Below are 24,384 nucleotides of genomic sequence, written 5' to 3' on the forward strand. Positions count from 1 at the left end.
CATGACAGCTTGCTTTGAAAGCATCTGCATCTCTTCTCCTTTGCAATGCTAGCAGTGATCTCATCTCTTACTTTTGAGTTTTTCCATGCAGAACTGTTATGTATTCCATATTCTCTCAGGTCCTCTTTCATATAAGTTTAATGCAGGAAATAAGGTAGTAAGATCTTTTTTGCCATGCTGTGAGCAACATACATGCAGGCCTTGCACATCACTGGATGGATAACACTGGAATCAAATCTTTAAATCTCTCTATATAAAAGCAAAATATCACTCACACATCACCACAAAATCTCCAGAAGCCTAAGGCCTACAAACTTGAAATATGTTCCTCTTGGCTTCTAGGTGCTCACTAAGAAAGGATTTTTGAAAATAACCATCAGAGCATTATTTCCTATATTATGATTAACAGCCTCTGATGCTAAGGAGTTCTACTCCCCCTTCCCACCTGAAAAGAAATCTGACCCAAATGTAAAACACAAGCAGAGGAGAGGAGTTTCAGTTTCAGTTTTACTTTCACAGCAGAAAGCAGCTTTAATACAGAACTCTTGAGCTAAGCTATGGCCAGGCTCCTTCCTGTCTCCTTGCTCATATAGTAAATACTGTTTCACTTTCCAAAGAGCCCTCTGATGCTAAGGAGTTCTACCTCCACTCCCCACCTGAAAAGAAATCTGTTCCAAAGGTAAAACACAAGCAGAAGAGAGGAGTTTCAGTTTTACTTTCATAGCAGCAAGCAGAGGATAGGATAGGGAAGGCTTCTGTGGGGCAAGGCTGAGGGAGAGAAGGGGAGAGGAGAGGCTGATCATAACTACTCATTAATTTTCAAGGTATAAGTGTCAATTTATCAAGCCTGATCACATAGTTTCATAGTGGAGTATGGGTATTCAGCTATAAACTCAATAATAGGGAGTAGAAAATACAATGTTCAATCTAATCCAGGTTACATCTGTGTGAAGATTAGGGAATATACCATACATTACTTGTGTCAAATATGTAGATTGAATTTTAAAAAGATAGAATATTCAATAGATGTTGAATAGATCTTGGAGGGAGATGGGTGGTTAAGAAATAGCATACATACATACATACATGTACATACATACATTTAGCATTGCATTTCAAGTTTATTTTAAGACCAATTAGCCTTTTAAACACATAGATATTTTTAAAATGAAAAATAAGGTTTTTAAACTGAATGATATATACTGTACTGTACGGTACTGTAGAAGCTTTTAATACTTCATTAGTGACACATGAGTTGCACCATATATTCAAAACTTGGAAGGCACCTGAGCCTCAGTTCTTACAGCATGAAATTGCTTATCGTCCTTAAAAGCAGTAGTTATACACGGAGTCTGAGGATGAAAACAAAAAACGATAATAAAAATAATGACACAGTAAATGCAGCCCCATTTCCTGACGCTCATATTTTTGGGTTTTGTAAAGTACTTATCATCGTTCCTATGTTCTTATTCTCAGCAAAGGACTTATTAGTGGCTAATTATCAGGCCATCATGGTTCATTATGACTCTTTTATTATGGTATAATCTCTTCTCCACAGTTAATTGTGTTCATGGGAGCAAAAGGTCAGCCTTTTTTGCCTTCTAGAAAAAGGGAGGTCAAGATGAGAGAATAACACATGCCCCAAAAGCTTAAGATACTTGGAATGAAGTTGCTTGACCTTGCTGAGTCACTTTTGGTTAAGGATGACATGATTACTTCCAGAACCTCTCCTGAAGTTCCTGGATTGGTTTTTTTTTTCTTCTTCTTCTCCTTTTCTTTAGACGCTTCCTTCATAAATCTGCTTAACAGCCTGAGTGGATGGATATTATTTAAAATTGTGTTTACTTTATGGAGCTTTGAAAGGAATATAAATTGTACAGTTCCAATTGTAACACCTTAACATCTTAACATTTTAAAGACTCTCTTGTTTATGTCTACCCTATAAAAATTATAAAGGTGGAGGACAGCTGTTGGAGTGGGTGGGCGATGAAAACAGTCTTGCCACACATTTTTCAGTGCCGTTGTAACATCATCATCATCATCATCATCATCATCATCATCATCATCATCATTATTATTATTATTATTATTATTATTATTTAGATTTTTATACCGCCCTTCTCCCGAAGGACTCAGGGCGGTTCACAGCCATAGTAAAAATAGACAATATACAAATAAAACAAAGATTAAAAAACTTATTATATATCGGCTAAAATTTAAAACAATATGCCATTAAAATTAAACTCTCTAAAACCTATAAAATTATAAAATTTAAAAATTACGAAGCCAGTCCCGCGCGAGTACACAAATAGGTCTTCAGCTCGCGGCGGAAGGTCCGAAGGTCAGGCAGTTGACGTAATCCAGGGGGAAGTTCGTTCCAGAGAGTAGGAACCCCCACAGAGAAGGACCTTCCCCTGGGGGCCGCCAGCTGACATTGCTTGGCGGACGGCACCATGAGAAGCCCCTCTCTGTGTGAGCGTACGGGTCGGTGGGAGGTATTCGGTAGCAGAAGGCGGTCCCGTAAGTACCCTGGCCCTAAGCCATGGAGCGCTTTAAAGGTAGTAACCAACACCTTGAAGTGCACCCGAGAGACCACAGGTAGCCAGTGCAGTCTGCGCAGGAGTGGTGTTACATGGGAGCCACACGCAGCCGCATTCTGAACTAACTGCAGCCTCCGGGTGCTCTTCAAGGGGAGCCCCATGTAGAGAGCATTGCAATAATCCAGGCGGGAGGTAACAAGAGCATGAGTGACCGTGCACAGGGCATCCCGGTCTAGGAAGGGGCGCAACTGGCGAATCAGGCGAACCTGATGAAAAGCTCTCCTGGAGACGGCCGTCAAGTGATCTTCAAATGACAACTGCCCATCCAGGAGAACGCCCAAGTTGCGCACCCTTTCCATTGGGGCCAATGTTTCGCCCCCAACAGTCAGCTGCAACTGCAGCTGACTGTACCGGGGTGCCGGCACCCACAGCCACTCCGTCTTGGAGGGATTGAGCTTGAGCCTGTTTCTCCCCATCCAGACAGCACTTTGATAGCTTCATTGGGGTGGCCTGGGGTGGAAAAGTACAGCTGCGTATCATCAGCGTACAGTTGGTACCTCACCCCAAAACCACTGATGATCTCACCCAACGTTGAATGGTCATTAAATGAATGATTGTAAGTTGAGGGCTCCCTGTATATTAGAACTCAACCATCTGAGTGTACTATTATTCGGGAATAAAATACCCAGGAGAACTTTAGATTACAGGTCATCCTCGACTTAACGACCACAATGGAGCCCAGAATTTATGTTGCTAAATTAGAAATTTAAGTAAGTTTGGTCCATTTTATGACTTTTCTTGCCACATCTGTTAAGTGAATCACTGCAGTTGTTAAATTAATAACACTGTTGTTAAGTGAATCTGGCTTCCCCATTGACTTTGCTTGTCAGAAGGTTGCAAAGGGGGATCACCTGACCCCGGGACATGTCAACTGTCATAAATGTGAGTCACGTGACCATGGGGACACTGCAAGAGTCATGTGACAAATGGTCATAAGTCAACTTTCTCAGTGTCATCGTACCTTTGAATGGTCACTAAATGAACTGTTGGAAGTCGAGGATTTATAGGTATGTATCGGGATATTTTTGGGTGAGCTAATCTTGGACATAACAATAATCCCAGACTTCTGAAAGTTATAAAGGAGCTAGAGCTGTATTTTGAGTGGGACTTCAAGCTAATAAAAATTGGATAGAAAATGGGGTTGCAAGTACTCCTGGTTTCCTTCTCAGTGGAGAAGCCTCTTTTGTCAACACAAGTATGCTAGGCACATGTTGGGAAATTGGACTTAGTTAGCAGGTGTTGATCACATGCTTAGTGAAACAAGATTTCTCATCCAGTGTTCCTTTTATAGAATGACTTAAATCATTTATTTCTGCTTTCTTCTTTGTGGTGCATTGTCGTAGAATGCAGCACTACAAAAGTAAATAAATCAAAGGCACTCTATATATTTGTAGAAGTGCTTGTGAAGTGTAGCAGTGTATATTGGTAGATGTATCCTATTTTAGCACAGCATGAAAACATCAACTGTATTAAAGCCAGTAAAGCCATTAATTTAAACCATACTTGGTTCCTGGCCTTTAGGCATCCTTAATGGCCCGATCTTAACAGAAGGACCTGTTTGAATAACTGTTTTCCTGTATGAGAACTCGTGACTCCAGGCATGGGTATCACTCTGTCTTCTGGCTCTTTGGACAGGGTTCAAACTTAGAGAGAGATGCCCCCTTTGCAGACCTCCCACTTTCAACTCTGTCCTGAGCTCGTGAGGACGTTTCTGGGTTTGCTATTGCTTTCCTAGAGGCAAGCAATGATGGTACCATCCAAATTTTGGGTAGAAGGCTGTTCTATAGAATAGATGATACCAGAAAAACATGGTCATCATATAGCTGCTTCCTCCATCCTGCTGGTTGCTGCTTTGCTTGAGACTATTGCTCAAGGCTCAGCTCTTTCAATCAAACCTGTTGAGGTGGTGAGAAAAAAGTATTTTCAGTTTGAACTTTACTCTGGATGTCCTAAGGGTGCTTTTTCAGGAGGCAACTGGACTTTCTTGTTTTTTCTTTGAAGATGTTTCATCCAAGAAGCTTCTTCAGCTCTGATAGGATAATGGGGAATGGAAGGATTTATATTCCATGCAGGCAGCTGGTCATGTGCATCCTTTTAGAGGGTTGTTGAGCACTTGGAGATTTACCTGTGTCCTCAGGGTCACCTGAGTAGTGCTCCTGGTTCCTGTAGTCTGCAATTTTTTCTCTGGAAAGCTATTCCTACAGACTTTTAGCTATACAATTTGGGATGAACATCATTTGAGTGGTGTGGGAGTAGGAATCGCCATGGCCAACTCACCGCGAGACAATAACTACACTAATCATTTAGCAAAAGATGCAAAAGGAGGGACAAAACGAACTCTGAATGATAAAAATTAAAATAATGTTAAAATAATTTTAAATACTTAAATTGAATTGTTGAGTTGTCCCACAACGACTTGTCCTGCAGTGAGTTGGCCGCGGCAAGATGGCCGTGATGAGTTGGTCACAGCGAGTTAGCTGCGCCAAGTTGTCCTCTTCTTCTCCTTCCCACAGGCCTGTTACTCTATTTTGATCTCCCATCCACAGACTAACCAGACTGAACACTGCTTAGTTGCCAAGCTTGTGCAAAGTTGGCTAGGTGCATTCACCTGTTGAGACAGGTGCAGCAAACCCAGGCAAACGTAGTGATTAGAAATGTAGCTGGCTGGATGAGATTTCAAATTGCCACATAATTTGGTGAAATATAGGAAGTTATTTATGAGTAAAGGGGCATATAACAACATCCCTGCAAGGATGAGGTTTGGATGAAAAGTAATGTTTGCAACAGATGGAAGTCCTGAAGCTCTACAGAGGTTCTGACATGTTATTTTGTATATATTCCTTCACTTCAGTTAGTGGGAAGTTGCTGTGAGAAATGATTATGCAACTATGGTTCATGAAATGGAATTCTGCTATGAGTAGGCATTATTCTGCTTTAAGCAACACACTGTGATATAATTTTTGACCGCTGAATTAGAATTCACTGCCATATACAGATGGTTTATGGTAGTGACTGTGTTGACGTGAGTCTCGATGTAAACATGAGAAGCGGGAAGAGCTGATGGATATGATCAAGAACAAAGTGGCAGCAACCAACGAGTTGCACATAAGAAAGATTGAGGCACAGGCTAAGTGCAATTCAGCAAAGGGTCATTGTTGTCAAGTTTGGCATTTCACAAGAATGATGGGTAACATTATTGATCTTCAGCATCAGAAGGCTTGGGTAAGATGGGCTCCTCACATACCAACAGCAGAAACGAAACCCTCAAGAGCTGGAATTTGCCAACAGTTGTCACATTTATGAGAATGAAGATGGGAAATCATTACGATCTAGAACCTAAGTGCCCGCACTTGGAATATCATTGCAAAGTTTTCCCTATAGAAAAAGATTCAAAACCTGGATGTTCTTGAACCTGGCAGCTCAGAGCACCATACTGCAACACTCAAAACTTTGAAACAATGACTAAGGATAATTTTGAGGCACAAGAAGAAAACTTTGCTGCAACATGGTATAATGCTAGACCTTATGAACCAGACCTCATGAACCAGACTGAATCTCAACCTCTTACCCCACAAATCTATTCTTAGCCACATGGATTTTCTACCTTTTTCCAGATGCCTTCAAGGGCATCTGTTTGACTGAAATGAAGAGGTGAAATGGAGATTGTCAGGACCTGGTTGAAAGGACAAAAATATGAAATTCTTCCATGATGCCTCTTAAGAAACCTGCCAAGCATTGGCAAAATTGTGTGGTGAATGGTGATGATTATGGGTAGAAAGAAATACACGGGACCTAAGTTCTCATTTCAATTTATTGAACTACTTTTATTTACACTAAATATGATGCTGGAAGCATTACGTTTCATTCAGCCTCCCCTCTCTGTGTGCACATGGTATATATTGACATATACGATGCTGTCTATTTTGCTATATGAACAATGAAAACTAATGGTCTAATGATCTGTAAATAAAAAACCGGTTGCTGAAGGGTAATTCTTCAGCAACTGATGGGAGCCAGAGTAAAATGAAGCACTGATCTAATCTGCTGGAATAGCTCTCAGATGCTGCCATCAGGAATCCAACCACTGATCTTAAAAGGACAGAGCAATCCACATGAGAATAAGTGGTCCTATAATAACTAATTCATTCAGTTAAGTAAGCAAACTACCGTATGTTTCGGAGTATAAGACGCACCTTAGTTTTTGGGGAGGAAAATAAGAAAAAGCTGATTGGCAGGTGGATCACTCGGAGGTGAATTTTAGCAACAGGTTCCTTGATTGTGAGCTCTGTGCCTTGCTTTTTTTTTTTTTTTTTTGCTTTTTTTCTGCCTCTGAAAGCCTCCGAAACAGTTTCAGAAAAAAAGCCTCTGAAGCTCTGTTTGGGGGCTTTTTTTTCTGAAGCTTCATGTACCCAGATTTTCACCCTCTTTTTTTGGGCGGCGGTGGGGGAAGGCGCATCTTATACTTCAAAAAATACGGTATTCCATATTTTAAGAGAGAAAAAAATACCAATTTCATGTTTAAAAAAATACCAAATTGCACACTGAAAGAAAGTGAAAGAAAGTTCCTGCATCTGATATGGGCATATAATATGATTCTAGTGCTTGTTCCCAATCTAAAGACAAGCAGCAACAGACGATATTATAAGAAATTCAGTCAAGATATATCTAATGCATTTTGGACCATTTTTAGATTGGTCTGTAACAGGTTAGTTGGTGCATTAGCTGAAATTTAGCAAAACCCCTTTGGTTTTGTGTGTGTGTCTGTGTGTATCTTTGTTTTGTTGAAGCCACACAAGATACTGAAATCTTTAAAACAGCTGGAAGTGTGCTTTTCGAATGGATTCTTGAGAAGACATTCCGTTTAGAATTGCTTCACAATTTTATGCATGAGTTGTGTTTAATAATTGCACTTGCTGAGCTAAGATATGTCAAATGTGAGAGAAGACAAATGTCTTCCCTGGGCCTCCTGTTTATAGAATGTGGTTCTTTAGCAAATGTTTTCTGAACATGTCTCGGGCGTTGCCATGAATGCCTTTATGCTAACAAAATATTAAAAATCTTTTTGTCCTAATACGTTGAGTGAAAAAATGTCTTTTATTTTGTTTGTAGGTTTGGCCTGAGCAACAAATTTGAAGCAGAGTTCCCTTCCTCATTGACAGGAAAAGTAAGTACCTTCAAAGAAAGTGAAGTTAATAAAACTCCTAACACATTACTACAACACGTTGCATTTGATGCTGCTTCTAGAGCAGGAAAATGGTTTCTTCATGCATATCGAATCTTAGAAATATATTTACCATCCTGCTTTCTGGGTTCATTCTTGAAGGTTGCACCTGAAGAGTTCAAAGCCAGCATCAGCCGAGTGAATAGCTGTCTTAAGAAGAATCTTCCAGTTAATGTCCGGTGGTTACTCTGCGGCTGCCTTTGCTGCTGTTGTACCTTAGGCTGTAGTATGTGGCCTGTGATTTGCCTCAGTAAAAGAGTAAGTTAGACCCCACTTATTATCATAAATGCTCTAGACCATGTGATTGCCTTAATGCCTGGGAGGCCATCAGCAACTGTGTGTGTGTGTGTGTGTGTGCGCGCGCACTTGGTGGGTGGGTGGGGGGTTGTTGGTTATTTAAATCCCAAGCAACCATTTGCATAGGCAGAGTGTGAGCATTACAAAAATGTGTGTCTGGCTTTGCTCCCAGGCCTTGCCTGTCTACAATCCAGGGAGCATTGAAGTTTGATATAATTACATTTGATATAATTTACAATGTAATCACTGGACTAGAATTTTAAATTTTTTTAATGTTTAAATGTTTAAATTTGGTTTTAAATGGGGTTTTATTATTTATATCCCTATTTTAAATATTCGGCCTATGTAATAAGTTTTTTAAATTAATGTTTTATCTCGTATATATATATATATATATGTTTTTTAAGTGGCTGTAAACCGCCCTGAGTCCCTAGGGAGATAGGGCGGTAGAAAAGTACGAATGATAAATAAATAAATAAATAAAATTAAAAATAAATAGTACATTTACTTCTCGATTAACCCTGCTGTGAAATGTTTAGTTTTCTTGGGGAAGGGTTCACATAATATCATTTTAGGAGGGTGCAGTTTGAGAATCCTTATCCTAATGAGTTGAAATTTTGTTACTAGTATCTTCTGCATCCTCCCCCCCCGCCCCACTTTGCAGGGAAAATTTCTAAATAAAAATAGAAAAACTTTTAGTTACTTAATACTGTATATGGTTAATATTTCTGAAGCTGGGATCTACGATGCAGGCAGTCTTCGACTTAAGACCACAACTGAGCCCAACATTTCAGTTGTTAACTGAAACTTTTGCTGAGTGAGTCTGCCTCATTTTGCAACTTTCCTTGCCACGTTTGTTAAGTGAATCACTGAAGTTGTTAAGTTGGTACACATGTTTGTTAAGCGAATCTGGCTCCCCCATTGACTTTGCTTGTCAGAAGGTCACAAAAGGGGATCATATTACCTCATGCCCCCCACCGACCGGTACACTAACACAGAGAGGGACTTTTCAGGGTGCCGTCCACCAAACAATGTCGGCTGGCGGCCCCCAGGGGAAGATCCTTCTCTGTGGGGGCTCCTACCCTCTGGAACGAACTTTCCCCTGATTTACGCCAAATATCTGACCTTCGGACCTTTCGCCGCGAATTGAAAACGTATTTATTTACTCGCGCGGGGCTGGCTTAAATTTTGTTGTATTTTTAAATCTATATTTTATATTTCTAAATTTTATATGAATTTTAATGGGTTTTTAGAATTTTAAATGTTTTAAAGTTTTTGGCCAATTGTATAATAAGTTTTTTTAATTTTGTTTTAATTGTATATTGTATTGTTTGGGTTTTTATTCTGGCTGTACACCGCCCTGAGTCCTTCGGGAGAAGGGCGGTATAGAAATCTAATAAATAATTAATAATAATAATAATATGACACCGCCCCGCCCCCCAGGACACAGTAACCATCGTAATTATGAGTCAGTCACCAAGCCTCTGAATTTTGGTGACATGACCGTGGGGATGCTACAACGGTCATAAGTGTGAAAAATGACCCTAAGTCACTTTTTTCAGTTCCATTGTAACTTTGAATGGTCACTAAATGAACTGTTGTAAGTTGAGGACTACCCGAAGCGGTAACAAAAGAGACCTATATTTTTAAATCCCCCTTCTAAAGAGTACTGTACGTCAGATTTACAGTATGTTTTCGTAACATGCAGTATCTAGTGTGGTCTGAACCTTGCCTTCTTTGGTGAAGTGTAAGAATATTGTCATGTACACCATATCCCTGGGTTGCCATCTAATATTAAATTTATTCCTAGCAACTATACTGAGGATCCAGTAAAATTGTCGTGACACGATTTCCTATTTACTAAATTTTTCCAGCCACACAGGAAGCACTGTTCTTAAGGTAAACAGGAACAATGATCAGAATTAACAATACAGCATAGTTGTCAGCCGTCCCCGTTGGTAAATGCAGCAGAAGAAACTCCTGGGACATTATTTTACCAAGAGTATAACTTTACTGATAATTCCGCATAGGCACAGACATAGCAAAGCCAGTTTCCAGGAACAAACTCTCGCAAATGGGCAAAGGCAAGCTTTTGTGCAATATATTAACTCAGAACTTCAGTGATACATCTAAGAATAATTCATGCCCTTCCAGTCTCACTTCCTTGTGTACCTAGAGATGCACACAAACACTCAGATGTGTGACATCTCCTTCATCCGTATGTTAAGATTATTTTATGAACAGATACGCACACACATATGTACTTCCCATTGCATACAGCTACACACACACACATTTTTCTCAAGTAGCACTAAAGTTGTTGTACTGTGCGATTATTGGCAAGGCAATTTTTGAGTACCATGCCCTAGACCAGGGGTCTCCAACCTTGGCAACTTGAAGACTTGTGGACTTCAACTCCCAGAAAGCTGGCTGAGGAATTCTGGGAGTTGAAGTCCACAAGTCTTCAAGTTGCCAAGGTTGGAGATCCCTGCCCTAGATGTTCTGCCCGTTTTGGTGATCCCCTTCCTTTGGCTGGCTTCTGCTATCCAGCTTCTGCTCTCCGTGCTCAGCAATAAGAACGAAAATTATCAGATCACACTTTTGTAATATTTACCATCCTGTTTTAATGGCTGTGAGACCACCTTTTAAATGGCATAAAATGTAGTTCTTCTTATCATTTGTTATTGTAAAAGTAATCCATGCACAGTGTGCAAAATATGTTACCTAAAATTTGCAGCTCAATGTCCTAAAGTTATACCTGTGTTTCCCCAAAAATAAGACCGGGTCTTACATTAATTTTTGCTCTGAAAGATACATTAGGGCTTATTTTCAGATGATGTCTTATTTTGGGGCAAATGCGGTACTAAATGCATCCCTCTGGCTGACGATCTTAACTGGGGCTCATTTTGGGGGTAGGGCTTATAAGCATCTGGAAAAATCATGCTAGGGTTTATTTTCCAATTGGGTCATTTTCAGGGAAACACGGTACTTTCTCAAATTATGTTTCCTTAGTGTTTCATGGTACCTTGTCTCATTTTACCATGTCAGGTTTTAATGTTCAGAATGTAGTTTGGGACTTTTGTTTTACTGCTGATTACAAATACGTCAAATTGTGGGCGGCAGAGATGAAGTTGAATACATAATGCCTGAATATGCCTCCAATGGATAAGTAGACATTCCTCAGTCTTCCTCTCTGCACGCCCACTGCCTCTTTATTTTCTAGGATCCCCTAGTACTTCATTTACTGAAGGTATATTAAGAAAATGGACTAAATTAATGCAGAATATTTAATTGTTATAAAATGTAGTAAATAAGGTATTGTGTTTATTTCTGTAATTGATAGCGCTAATTTTGCCTTGTTCATAGTTTGTTCAGCCAGTGAGAAATAACAACATTTTCAGACTAAGTTCAATTTTGTAATTAAGCTAAATTAATACCTGTTGGTCCATGGGGTTTTAAATATTTTTTAAAATTATTTTCTAAAATATTAGAAAGGAGAAAATCTTTCCCCCCCCTTCTTTTAGTACAGCCCATAGAAAGAATACCATGATCTCCATTCTGAGGAATAATTTGACTCCACTTGAGAAGACACAGCAGGAGTTGTTGCTTCAAACATTTCCAAAAGGGTGCTGCCTTTAATTTAAACAGTGAATTACAAAAATAGTCAAAAAAGTCTTCCTAGCACGTTACTACTTTTAAATTTACAAGAAATCCTGTCTCCCCAATGTAGTTAAAACTCTTTTCACAGTAGCAAAATGGGGGCTTTCTATGTTCAGGATTTTCTGATAGAGAAATAATTCATATGCTTAAAATAAAATTGCAGTACATGTATAAGTTATTCCTATTGTTAGTAAAACTGTTGTGCAATTTTATGGATTGTGTTTATCCTCACATGGCCATACTTTCCCTTGGTCTTTCAGACCCAGATCTCTCTCTCTCTTTTTTTTTGAATAATGTGTTGTAGACCATCAAAAATGCCCTACATTGACAACTTAAAAATTATCTTTTATTTAAGGATCATCTTCACGATAGAATTACATTAAAACCAGTACTTAAAATTTTTATTATACAATTTTAGAACAAGTTCATTAAGCTTCTCTAAGTAATAGAAAAAATTTGAAAGTCGTCCATCGTACACAAAGGGCCTCAGTAAACTCACATAGGATAAAATGGCTTCAGTATTGTGACCCGCTGTGGCCCTTTTATTTATTTAAGAACTATTAGGCTGAGTGGTTTCCATAAACAATCATACCTTGTTCCCAGAAAATAAGTATTAATCTGGTTTTAAAGAAAAACACATGCGATGGTTCGTGTTCAAAATCTTCCTAATGTCTTTTCCCTTTTGGTTTTGTTTTGTGTTATCAAATGTTCTTAGAAAGTTTTCTGTAGGGCTGTGATTGAAATCGCCAGTCTTGCTCTCAGATCAAGAGCCCCTCTTGGGCTGTGAATGTCCTCACCTGCTCCTCACTGTAAATCACTGAGCTGTCAAGTATCATTATTAATTAAGCTGCACATGTCAGTCTCTTTTTTTCACCTGGCAAATAGAGAGGAAAGGAAGCTTGATCTAAGAATTGAGTGATGCTCTTTAAAGTCACCTTTTCTTCCTCAGCCTTCGAAGTACTTGCTTATGTTTCATTTTTTATTTGAATTTATATCCCGCCCTTCTCCGAAGACTCAGGGCGGCTTACACAGTGTTAAGCAATATTCTTCATCCATTTGTATATTATATACAAAGTCAACTTTTATTGCCCCCAACAATCTGGGTCCTCAAGATTGTATTTATTATTGTGTATTTAAACACTCATTCCTGTTTTGTTTATTGGCCAGGGGTTGAGCAAGTTTAAATACTTGGCAGCATTTAAGTAACGATGAAATTATTTAAAAAACTGGAATATTTTTATAGAGGGGAACATCAGTGGTATCTTCATTGAATCTTAGGACAGGATAAATTGACATAAAAGTATAAAAACCAAGCTTGTTTTCCACATGCATGTTGTTTGTTTAATATTGTTTTTAATTTTCTTTTTTAAAAATGGGTTTTTATGTTGCCTTAAATCAGGATGCCGTTCAATTTGTGCTTAAGATTTCCTCCAAATTAAGAATAACAGTCATTAAATGTTAATTTTTTCAAAAAAATCTGCAGAAGGCTCCTTCAGAGGGTTGCATTGAATCTTCCCATATTCAGTTTCCTATTTATAATGTAAAGTGTTTAATTGTACTAGTATTTGGGAAGCTGGTTTCTTTGCCACCCTTTCTCCTTCCCCTCCATGCAAGCAATGAAATTTAAATTGTACAGCAGCCGTAATCTATTATTTAAAAGGCTCTGGCAAGAAAGATTACAAGGTAGCTTCACATTTTTTGAATCGGGTTTTGCCATTGGTTTAACAGCGGGTGGGCACAGGCAGATGCCCTCTCGGAGGAGAACCTATTGCCATTTTTCACCATTGATAGAGTAGCCTTTCAGAGTCAATGAGCTCTGTCAATGTGAGCTTGTCAAGGCTACAACTTCATAGACCTGAGAGGCGGTTTGAGAGGTCAGCCCTTTTCAGGTTTGCTGTGATGCAAATGAGCTTTAATGCTTAAACAACTATTGGAATTTTTATGTCTGCTCCTTGTTCTTTTTTTTCCTTCACAAAGTCATTGACGAGACATTCAGTGCTTTTTAAATTGGAAGTTGCATTGTGCTAAAGACCTAGTACAGATTTACTGAGGGCTGAAAGCAGTTAGATCATGTTCTTTTCATGGTGCGATTAGAATCAAATCGATTTCCCTACAGCCTTCAGCATTCAGATGGCAATTTTAACAAAGCTTAGGGGGCTAGACAAGGGACAAAACGACTGAACTGAATGTTAATTACACTCTGCAGCCTTATTTTCTTTTGATTTGGAGCTGACTGGCAACTAAATTAACAAAAGTGTGACCATAACTGCTGCCCTATTTTCATTTAAAAGGAGAGCAGGCTCTAAAAGGCTATCTTTACAAAGAAACAAGAGAGGTCTGCTGATCATTGTTAAAGGGCAGGCCCCGTCTTTCATAAAATAAAATAAAAAGTATTAGCCAAAAGTAACAGAACTTCAAAAACTACAATGCGGTAATTTAGTCGTCGCTGTTAAAAGGTGACTGGAATCCCTTCTTTTTAGGAAAAAAGATGGCACAGAACCTTACAATTCATCCGTAATAGTTGATTCTTTCATCTAGGCACAACGAAGATTTGTGCATTTGCGTTGGTTGGAAATGCAAAGAATCTCTCTCCCCCCTCCCTTTATATTAGCCCATACAGACTTGCTTGTATACATGTTCGCTCATAAATATGTTTGCCTATAGATCAATTCATATACTGTTTTCTGCTTCTTTTTTTTGACAACACTCAGTAAATATGAAGAGTAAGTTTAAATAATAATTTTAAAAAAATCTTGCTGGACTAGGGATGCAGTTTATAACACCTCTTGTTTAGCTTCAGTTGAAGTGCGAGATGCTTTTCCACCCCCCCCTCCCTCAAATGCCCCCCCTTCTCTTTGCCTTATAAGGAAACTGCAGCTGTACAAAGTTGAATTTGCCACAAGGCTCAGTGATCCATGCCTTTGCACCTGCAACACTAGTCTCATCTCAACACCTGGTGTCATGATTTATCCTTCCTTATGCATAAAGACTATAAACCCCGTCTTATTGTTGTGTGGTTGATGGCACGGCCATCAAATGACTATAAACAGTAAGCTGCATTTCTATTACGACTCAATCAGAATGCTTACTGAGTGTTTAAAGTTGTGGGTTTTGCAGGAAGATTTAATTCCTGTGTTTAGAACTGAGAATTTCGGTGCAAGAGATTTAAGGATCAAATGCTTCTGCATAATTTTACACGATGTGTTAAATGAGAGAGCATAGATTTACAACTTGTATCTGTTTTATGTGAAAATCCCTATTGTTCTTGTGTAGGTTGCTTGAAAAACGCATCCCATTAGATTAGATTCAGTGGATTGTGAATTAATGTTCCTAAAAACCCTTCGTTAATGCATAGCTTCATATGTTTTCCAACTATTTGGGTATTTCTGAAAAGTTGCTTTGCTTCCATTTTACTCTCTGTAAGCATGCATAACCTCTTATTACTATGACTCCAACAAGTAAATGTAGAGTACAACAAACTACCATTACTGAGTTCCCCCTCCTGTGTCTCTTTTCTGCCGAAACATTTTCACATAAAGGCGGGTTACAAAACAAACTTTCTTTTTTCCCCCTAAAGCAACTTGGGAGTAAAAAAATTCTTTTTACTTGCCTTCTAGACACGAAGATCGATTGAGAAGTTATTAGAATGGGAAAACAATAGATTATACCACAAGGTGAGTACTGCAGGGAGCAGCTTCGTACTGCTGGGGCTAGAGTGGCTCAGTATGGAAACAGATGCTTTTGTTGAAGGCCAAATATGAAAAGTGGACAAACGGGGGTGTCTCAATGCCGGCAATAAAACATCGCTCATTTTTCTTCTTCCCCTTTCTCTCCGTTGTCTAGCTGTGCTTGCATTGGAGGCTAAGCAAAAGGAAATGTGAATCGAATAACATGATGGAATATGTAAGTTAAAGGGCTGTTTTGTGCGTTTCTCTATTAAATGATCATTTATTTTGCTTCTGATCTTATTCTTTCCACGATTATTAATCAGCAAAGGTGTCAGGAGGCTTAATCGCCTGAGTGGCATGGATTTTCTACGGTTCACAGATGCATGGTTTCATGCGCAGGGCTGATTTATAAAGTTATGAATGACTTGAAAACAAGGCTTCACTGTGTCCTTGGAAGGGGGGAAAAATAATAAATTAATTGCCAAGATAAAATGGCTTGCACATGTGCTGATGGGGTGTGAAATTTTCAAATGCTGTATAAAAAGAATAACTGCAACTTTGGCTACGCAGTGAATTAGACGTGGGCTGTTTTATATAATGCTAATCAAGTCTTGGCGTATGGAAAAGACCTTTCAACTGAGCGGTTGGAGCTTAGGAGCTCTATAAAGGCTTTGTAGATTTTAACTGCTCCTATATCTCAGCAGCCCTGAAAGTACTGCCTTCACTCTAAATGTTTTAAAAGCCCTGGTTGTAAGAAAGGAAGTTTAGGTCTTCTTCCTGCTTCTGAAGCAGAACTTTGCATATTTTTATAAAGACTTTTGAAGATGCAAAAGTTCTTCCTTTTGCAGTCTTTGCCATCAAAATTGTTCTACTTTATTGTTCTTTGTATTTTTCTGGGGCACACAGGAGAATTGACTGTCACAAAATCAGCCCTCTCTAACAAATATACTATTGCAAAATATGCCAGCATTATGAAAGTTTAAGATATAAGCAGGGGTTAACAAATTAAGACTAACCTGCAAAAGTATCTTGCGTTAGCTGTTTCTAACACATCCATGCCTTTTAATTATATATCTTGTCTATTATTTAACACAATGCACGCATTATAGACAGTATGTTAAAAGATTGATTTAAAACAGTGCTTAAATAGTTACAAATTATCTTAAAATCATCTTTTCTGTTAGCACTGAAAAAGAGGAAATACTAAGGCCTATATCTAGCCTAAAACATAAAAGACTGCCTAAAATGCCCTTTTTACAGAGTAGCTCTATTCAACAAACTGTTTCTTTTTAACATCTATTATACTTAACATGTTAATTTATGATCATCTATTATAGCGAACATGTTAATTTATGATAGCAGACGCATGATAACTTTGCAATAATTGAAGGCAAGAAAAGAATTTTTGGCACTGGTTTTTAAGATTGGCTATGTAAAGAATTCAGCACTTTATTTTAATAATTACTTCAAGCTTCTGGCCTTTATAAGACCATAATAAAAAATAATAGACTTTTTGCATGCTCATATAGAGATACTCTTGATTACAATTACCGCTTTCCACTCACATGTTCAGAGGGTAATAAGTTAATATCCCAGCCTTTGAGCCTGTTGTAATAGTATTACAATGCACACGACAAACTCCAGGTCAGTTTAGAAAGCAGCTATGCAGAATTTCCGACTTGAAGAAGGGCACATGAGTGTCCACACAGCACCTGATGGCAGCTCCCATAAACCACACACCTATTTCCACAGGATCAGGTTGCAGTGGTGGAGGCAGCCACACAATCCTGAGAAAAGATGCAGCTGCTTTAAGCAGTTGCTGGTAGGTAGTATGAGAGGGCTACTACCTGATTCAAAGTGCCAGTTTAGCTTTGAATATGAAATGCTGCCCAGCTCCGTTATTTTACTATTGAAGTACTTTAATGTTTAGTATTAAAAACGAGAACACAGTTGTGAATGTCACAACACGTTGATTTTTATATTTGCATAACTTAGATTGCACTTTTACTATGCATACCTAACTGGTGGTCACATATATTTGTACTCCAAGGTATGTTTGAATGGCAAAAGGAGTCCCAAACTGCATTGGGGCCCGTTTCTAGGTAACCTCTATTCTGGAGGTGGTCTCCAAATTTCTGCTATTTCTCATATTGTACAGTTGCATTGTAATACTTATGCGGGTTATTCTCAGATATAAAATTGATATGCAGAAGTTGAACTTTTTAAACTTAGCATAATCTTTGACAATCTCTTGAGGTGTAGTAAACATATCAGTCAGACAAGAGTCTTACAAGAGCATGCTTATTGCAAGAACAATGTGACAAATATTCCTTAATATTTTCAGAATTTGTATTTTCTTGGGAGATAAAATACACTGAAAGAACCAGTTCATTTGGCCTATCTTAGGAAGACTAAATAGCCTGATAGACATAAATATTTTATTAACAATTAAAATTAATCTTTCATTTTAGTTCTTTTATATTGCAGAACACAGTCCCCTATATCTGATGATATAAATTTTAATAAGGCAGTACTTTCACTAAACTAAGTTGTAATATTTGCTACCCTCCTTCCAAGCTAATTCTTAAAATGAATTTCTTTTAGATCAGTTGCCTTTCCCTCTGCCATGAATAACTTACTAGGATAGAATAGAATAAAAAATTTTATTGGCCAAGTGTGATTGGACACACAAGGAATTTGTCTTGGTGCATATGCTCTCAGTGTACATAAAAGACATGTCCATCAAGAATCCATGAGTTCCAGTCCTGCTTTAGTCACGAAGCCAGCTGGCTGACTTTGGACTAGTCACTCACAGCCCTAGGAAGAAAAGCGCAAACTACTTACTGTATTTTTCACAGTATAAAACGCTCCGGACTATAAGACGCTCCTAGATTTTGGGGAGGAAAATAAGGGGGGAAAAAATCTGCCTCTGTCTCCCAGCAATTTGCCTCTTTGCAGCAAACAGCAAAGAGCCTGGTCAGCTTCAGCACAGCCTGATTTAGCACAAGCAGCTGATTGGCGGTTGGATCAGCCTCCTGGAATGCCACCAATCAGCTGTTCCAGGCTGCGTGGATCGCTGCCGCCAGTCGCTGCCTCTGTGCACCCCATTTTGGTCTCTGCGCATCCCATTTTTGACCTCCGCACATCCCATTTTTGGCCCGTTCCAGGCGGCGGGATAACTTGTCTCTTGGAACAGGCTGAAAATGGAACATGCGGAGGCCAAAAATGGGGCATGCGGAGGCAGCAGCGATGGGCAGCGGCAGTCCAGCGGTATTCCAGGAGGCCGATCCAACCGCCAGTCAGCTGCTGGTGCTAAATCAGGCTGTGCTGAAGCTGACCAGGCTCTTTGCTGCAAGGTGTTGTGTCTCGTCCGATCTCACCACAGCCGGGGCCTTCTTATCTGCTTCCGAACACGGAGGAATGTCCTAGTATGCCTCCCGGCCCCAGCCCTGGCTCCATGCCCAGACAGGCTGAAGAGGAAGAAGTATCTCCAGCCCCCAGCTCTGGCTCCATGCCCAGGCAAACGGAGCAACTAGACCCCTCCCCCTCCTCCACAGCATGTGAGCCTGAGGGAGGTCAATTGCCAACAGCTGCAGACTGGAGTGACCCTTGCATCAGAAGACTTGATAGGCGGCGTCAACAGAAGGAAGGGAGGGGCAGGCCTGGATAAGTGCTGAGTCATGGAGCCACACCCCATGGCCTATATAAAGGACCTGCTTTCTGGCATTCTCTAAGTCAGGCAAAGTCTAAACATATCTTGCTGAAGTCACTTTCTGGTCTCCTGCCTGCCCTGAGGACTTTGCTAGGACTTTGGCAGAGCTGCGGAGGCACGCCTGATTCGGATTTCCCTGACCCGGCCATCAGCGGAGGAGTGGGACACGACACAAGGAGGCAAATTGCTGGGAGGCAGAGGCCAAAGAGTGGGTGCCAGCGGGTGGGCGGGGCTTCGGCAACATTCACTTTATAAGACACACAGACATTTCTACCCATTTTTGGGGGTGCAAATGTGTGTCTTGTAGACCAAAAAATACTGTAGTTATACAAATAGATAAACTTAGGAAAAAGTAACCTCCTTTGTTCCTGACCACATACATGTCGGTTGCAAAAATGTGTCAGAGTGTGTATAGCATGACTACTATTTTGAGACAACCCAGGAGCAAACTACAGGACACCAAGGTTTGTCTTATAAACAGTGGTTTATATACAAGACTCTCTATATACAGATATACACGTGGTAGGCACATACCAGACAAGCAATCATTCTTCAACTCTACGTGGAGAACTACAATGCAGATACAGAAGGAGAGACAGTGATGCCCTCCCTTATATAGACAGCAGCAATAACCCTGCTGACTCATGCTCAGTGGGCCACATCCTTACAATGGCTGGTCAGCTTTAAATCTGCATTACACTGACAAAATGTTTTTAAACTGGGAGGAAATTCAGAAACAATTGCTCATGGGCGCAGCATAAAAACAAAATTAAAAGCTCTCTTGGCTTTGCCTATAGTTATTTGGATCCTGGCTATGGGTTATTGCCTTTTCATGCTGAAAACGCCTGCTAAGAAACTTTGAAAATAACAATGCTGTCCATAATTCATTTTTTCCTTTCTCTCTCTGTTTTAACAGGTCATTCTTATAGAATTTTTACCAAAGACACCAATTTTCCAACCAGATTAGCATTTGCTTTACCTAGAGACTTCCTGAGTATGTTTCATTTCCAATGGTGCCTTGCTTGGTGCTCTCCTCGTAATGATACAGAGTTGGTTCTACAGGATCTTGTGGTGGTCTTCGTTCTTTTTCTTTCCGGATTTTTTTTTTTTTGAACGACACGTTCAAAGTTCATTTTGTCAAATTTGGCACATAGCATTCTGTGAGGTTTAAATTATTACCTTCCCCCTTTCTGTTAATGAACCCTGGTCTTGAGGTATGGGTAATATGTGTGGGTATGTGTTTGAATATGCACACACATACATACATGTGTGTGTTTCTATATGTATATATGCATAGCTATTGTATACAAATGAAAATAGCTATAAGTATTCTAACCCCAAGATAGACATGAAAATTGGCAATCATTTTTAACCTGTGCACTTGCATCTCTAAATCTAAATCTCACCATATTTGGCTGATGACAATATCTGTTTGTATCAGATTTTTTCCCCTCCTCCTCCTCCTCCTCCTCTCTGAGATATAAAACCAGTCTCTTCTGAGCCAACAAGCAGTATTCCTTCATAGCCCCTAGCATCCATTCCTTATCCTGTATCTTGGGGGGGGGGGGAAATCCTGTCTGCTCAGAAGATGTTCCTTCTCCAGAAACTTGAACATGGATTGCTATTTCTCCACGAAAAGGCTTTTAAGTCGCAGATTTGCAGGCGTCTAATGTCTAATCCTGCTCAGGACTGTAAAATTGACTAGTATTTCCTTAGAGGGCTGCTGCATGGACAACAGTAGATAATCTTCCTGTGGCTAAGAGATTCGAAGTGACTGAAGAGAACCCAGGGTTCTACTCCTAATCTCTTAATCATGGTGGGGAAAAAAATAAAGTGATATTTTGTTTATACCAACTCCATATGTGTTTGTGTGGGTGCTTGTGAGAGAGGGGAGTGTGAATGAGCGAGTGATATGTCTGTCGGCGTGCAAGCCAGCAAGCATTGTGCTTCATGCCATGTAACAGCTTTCTTATTGTTTACCCAATTGAATAGTACATGAGGATGCAAGATGGGCAGAAATATATTTGTTAATATTTCAGTAGTTTTGCGTTATTGAATGTTACAGTGTTTGGCTCCAACCCATAGAAAGCTGCATTTAAATCCCATTAAAATCACTGGGCCTAGTTTATTGGTTTCTAATGCTCTCAAGTTCTGTTTATTCCATTAGGACTTAAGTGCAACTAATATTCTCCTTTATTTTGAAGCTTTCCCTTGGGTTGGGGCCTTTATGTGTAAAACATTAACAGCATTTGTACCAGATGCTAGATGTGTCGTTAATGTCTTGATTTTTACATCTGTATTTCAGGTGGATGAATTTAAAAAATGGTTATTTGAATTAATAGTTTACTGAATGTCTGAAGTAAATACTGCATTCTAACTTTTAAATTTTATGTTTACATGGTTAGCTTTCTGTTTTATTTTATTGTTTGCACAAGGAAACATTTAAAAAATATGAGTATGTAATAATATGCTTTGGTCAGGCCAGTTTTTAATTTCTTGGCTGTGCATATCTTCATGTATTAAGTTCAATGCCTGTTGTATGCAGTTACTTCTCAAACATTTGTTTCTGGATTTTAATGTAGGTGAAATATAACATATTTTAAGGGCCTGTTCTTCATGTAGCAGAGCAATAATGTGAATAGCCAACGAATACAATTTGCATAATATTTGTATTAATGAAATGTTTATCCCACTACTACAAAAATATCAGTCCTTTTCATTTAAATATGTGTTTTGCTTTATTGTCATATACAAATACGTTTATTGTGTATTTGCCAATGTTCGCTTCTCACAACAGATTGCTAATATATTTTGAATATATTTTGTGACAATTTAAAGCTCTGCTTGCATATCACACCATATAGTGGCTCCAATATACTTTCATTGGCTAATCTTGTTGTGGTTCATCCAGAGTCTAGCATTTCTAAATCTCAGAATCTCAATGGGAGACAAACAGAGCATTTGTGTAGGCCCTTCTCTTTCTGAAATCAATACAACTGGCTATGCATTGTACTTTGCTCGACATATGTACTCCTGGACTCTCTTTAAAATGGATAATTTCCGTATTAGTTTAAGCCACGATACAGTTTGCTTGTTTGGGGCTGAGCGTGTTGCGTGAATGAAACCATGGTTTATTTTAGGGCATTAAACTAGGGTTTGAAACCACGGTTTGTTGCTGGCTTGCTGACTGCAACCTTGATTGAGCTAATGTGGAAAATGATAACAGATATGTACAGGTTGGATTCTTTCCTGGTTCACTTTTGGTTTGTACCCTACTAAGGACCACTTTTTAACTGGGCCTCAGATAGAAGGATAACCAAAAAGAAGGAAAACAAATTAAATTGGCCCAAAGCTAAAATTACTTTGCCCATCTGCAAAACTGATTCTAGTTTGATTTTAAAAGATCATTCAAGTTTACCCCATGGTTGATTATGATACATGAATGCAGCCTATGTAGTTTTATTCAGGTATTCCAAAACTATTTCCTATCGTTCATGATCTGCTTTTTTTTTTTTTGCATTTTCTCATCTTTTGTGAAATTTCCATAATGTCTTAGAACATAAATATTAATAATGAAGGCTTGGGCTGTTTTCCAACACAGTGTGCTTATTGATTTGAATGGGCTTATTATCCTTACATCTGTGTTGTTGGCGTGGAGTCTTAAGCACAGAAGATGTAAAATTCACCTCTGTCCCTAAAGTGGAGAGAAAATTGCTATTCCCTCTTAGCTTCTTGGGTCTCTCTCTTTACTTCTGTGAAGGTAGGGCCTTTTTCCAAGGATCCGTTTTGCACTATTTAGTTTTCCTGGGGAAAGAAATTGGCAATTTCTTGCATGTGCAAGAAGCTTGGCCTGCATGCTAGAGCTCCTGTATATGGATATAACTGCTGAGTAGGTTGAACGTTTGATTTGTTCCATTAGAAAAACTTGGCTTATAAATATTTTCTTCCTCAAAAGTTTTTGTCAGTCGGAACTTTACATGGATAGATTTGCAACTATCATTAGGGCTATAAAGACACTTAATGAAATGAGGACTGCTCCAATATTGTATTTTTCTCTTAGTTAAATAATACATCTGAGCTAGCTCAGGTAATCTGTTGGATGGCGGTACAACCCCAATAAATCTGATCCAACTAACAAGTTTTGTTAAACAGCGTAAGTTCTCATGACTTTGGAGATGCTTAGAGTCACTAGAATGATGTAGGATTTCAATTTAAATTGAAGGACAAAGTGACCTTGTGAAAAATCTTGCTTTTTAAAAATGCTCTAATCAGTAGATCTTCTCCATAATAATGATTTCCCTGAATTTAGCAACTGAGGTTGGCTGATCACCCTCTAAAACCATAGATACGCTTGCTAGACTTGATAACTGTTTATACAATCCTGTGTTAATTTGGCAAAAAATATTTTTTTTAAAAAAAAAGCATGTCCACTCCTTGGATTTGGGTCGCTTCATATACATTTGCCACCATGTCTTTTCTCTACTAATATGTACTGGATTTTTAAGGAAATCTGTGGGTGGTGGGCTGGATTGGATTTACTTGAGTTGCAAGCACAAAACTTAAGAAATTGCTAATTTATTCATGCATGCCTATGTATTAGCTAACAGAGTTACATCTCACATGGCAGTAACAATATGCATATTAAAGCTGATAATAAAGACGTTGGAAGTATGAAGACTAACGAGGCCAGAAAAAGTATAACATTATTGTCTAAAACCTTGCATCCACACAGAGAATTTTCAGAGAGAGTTCACATTTAGTCTCTTACGAGCGTAACAGAATTACAGTTGGCCCACAACATATTACGTTGCATTTACATTGCTCATTTAAAATAATCCTCTGGTTACATGCCTTTCGATATGCAAATTACTTGATGCTCTCCCTGCTTGTATGCAATTTTCCTCTGAACCAGATGCACCTGAAGGTGCGACCAGTGGCAGGAAACCCACTCTAAGCACTAAGTGCTTGTCAATACCCTTGTTTTGCGGTATAAGACAAGTAAGGAAAAACTGTTTCGCTGGCTCCTTCATGGGCCAGTATAAGGAACGGATACTTTTAATCCTTAAAATTTCATCCTTAAAATGAAACTTGTTTTATAATTATGCAGGTCTGCATTTAAAAATATATGTTCTTTATGAAATCGTCCCCCAAAAGTTTAAGGCTATACGTACCAAGGGTAATCTTACTGAAGAATAAGCAGTCTTGAACATGTTTAGTAAGCGTACG

The 24,384-nt window shown here is 39.0% G+C and overlaps 1 protein-coding gene across 1 annotated transcript in view; it reads left to right on the forward strand.

The window, feature by feature from the left end:
• The window catches only part of CHIC2 (cysteine rich hydrophobic domain 2), a 36,309-nt gene extending 16,037 nt beyond the window's left edge, over positions 1 to 20,272 (forward strand). The window contains exons 2-6 of the mRNA XM_058192257.1: positions 7,710 to 7,764; positions 7,924 to 8,079; positions 15,396 to 15,452; positions 15,622 to 15,681; positions 20,075 to 20,272. Coding sequence (XP_058048240.1) covers positions 7,710 to 7,764; positions 7,924 to 8,079; positions 15,396 to 15,452; positions 15,622 to 15,681; positions 20,075 to 20,125 — 379 coding nt within the window. The 3' untranslated portion in view covers positions 20,126 to 20,272. The remainder of the gene's footprint in view (positions 1 to 7,709; positions 7,765 to 7,923; positions 8,080 to 15,395; positions 15,453 to 15,621; positions 15,682 to 20,074) is intronic.
• The last annotated feature ends 4,112 nt before the right edge of the window (positions 20,273 to 24,384 follow it).

Source organism: Ahaetulla prasina, chromosome 8, assembly GCF_028640845.1.
Source record: "Ahaetulla prasina isolate Xishuangbanna chromosome 8, ASM2864084v1, whole genome shotgun sequence".
In the NCBI taxonomy this organism is placed as follows: Eukaryota; Metazoa; Chordata; class Lepidosauria; order Squamata; family Colubridae; genus Ahaetulla; species Ahaetulla prasina.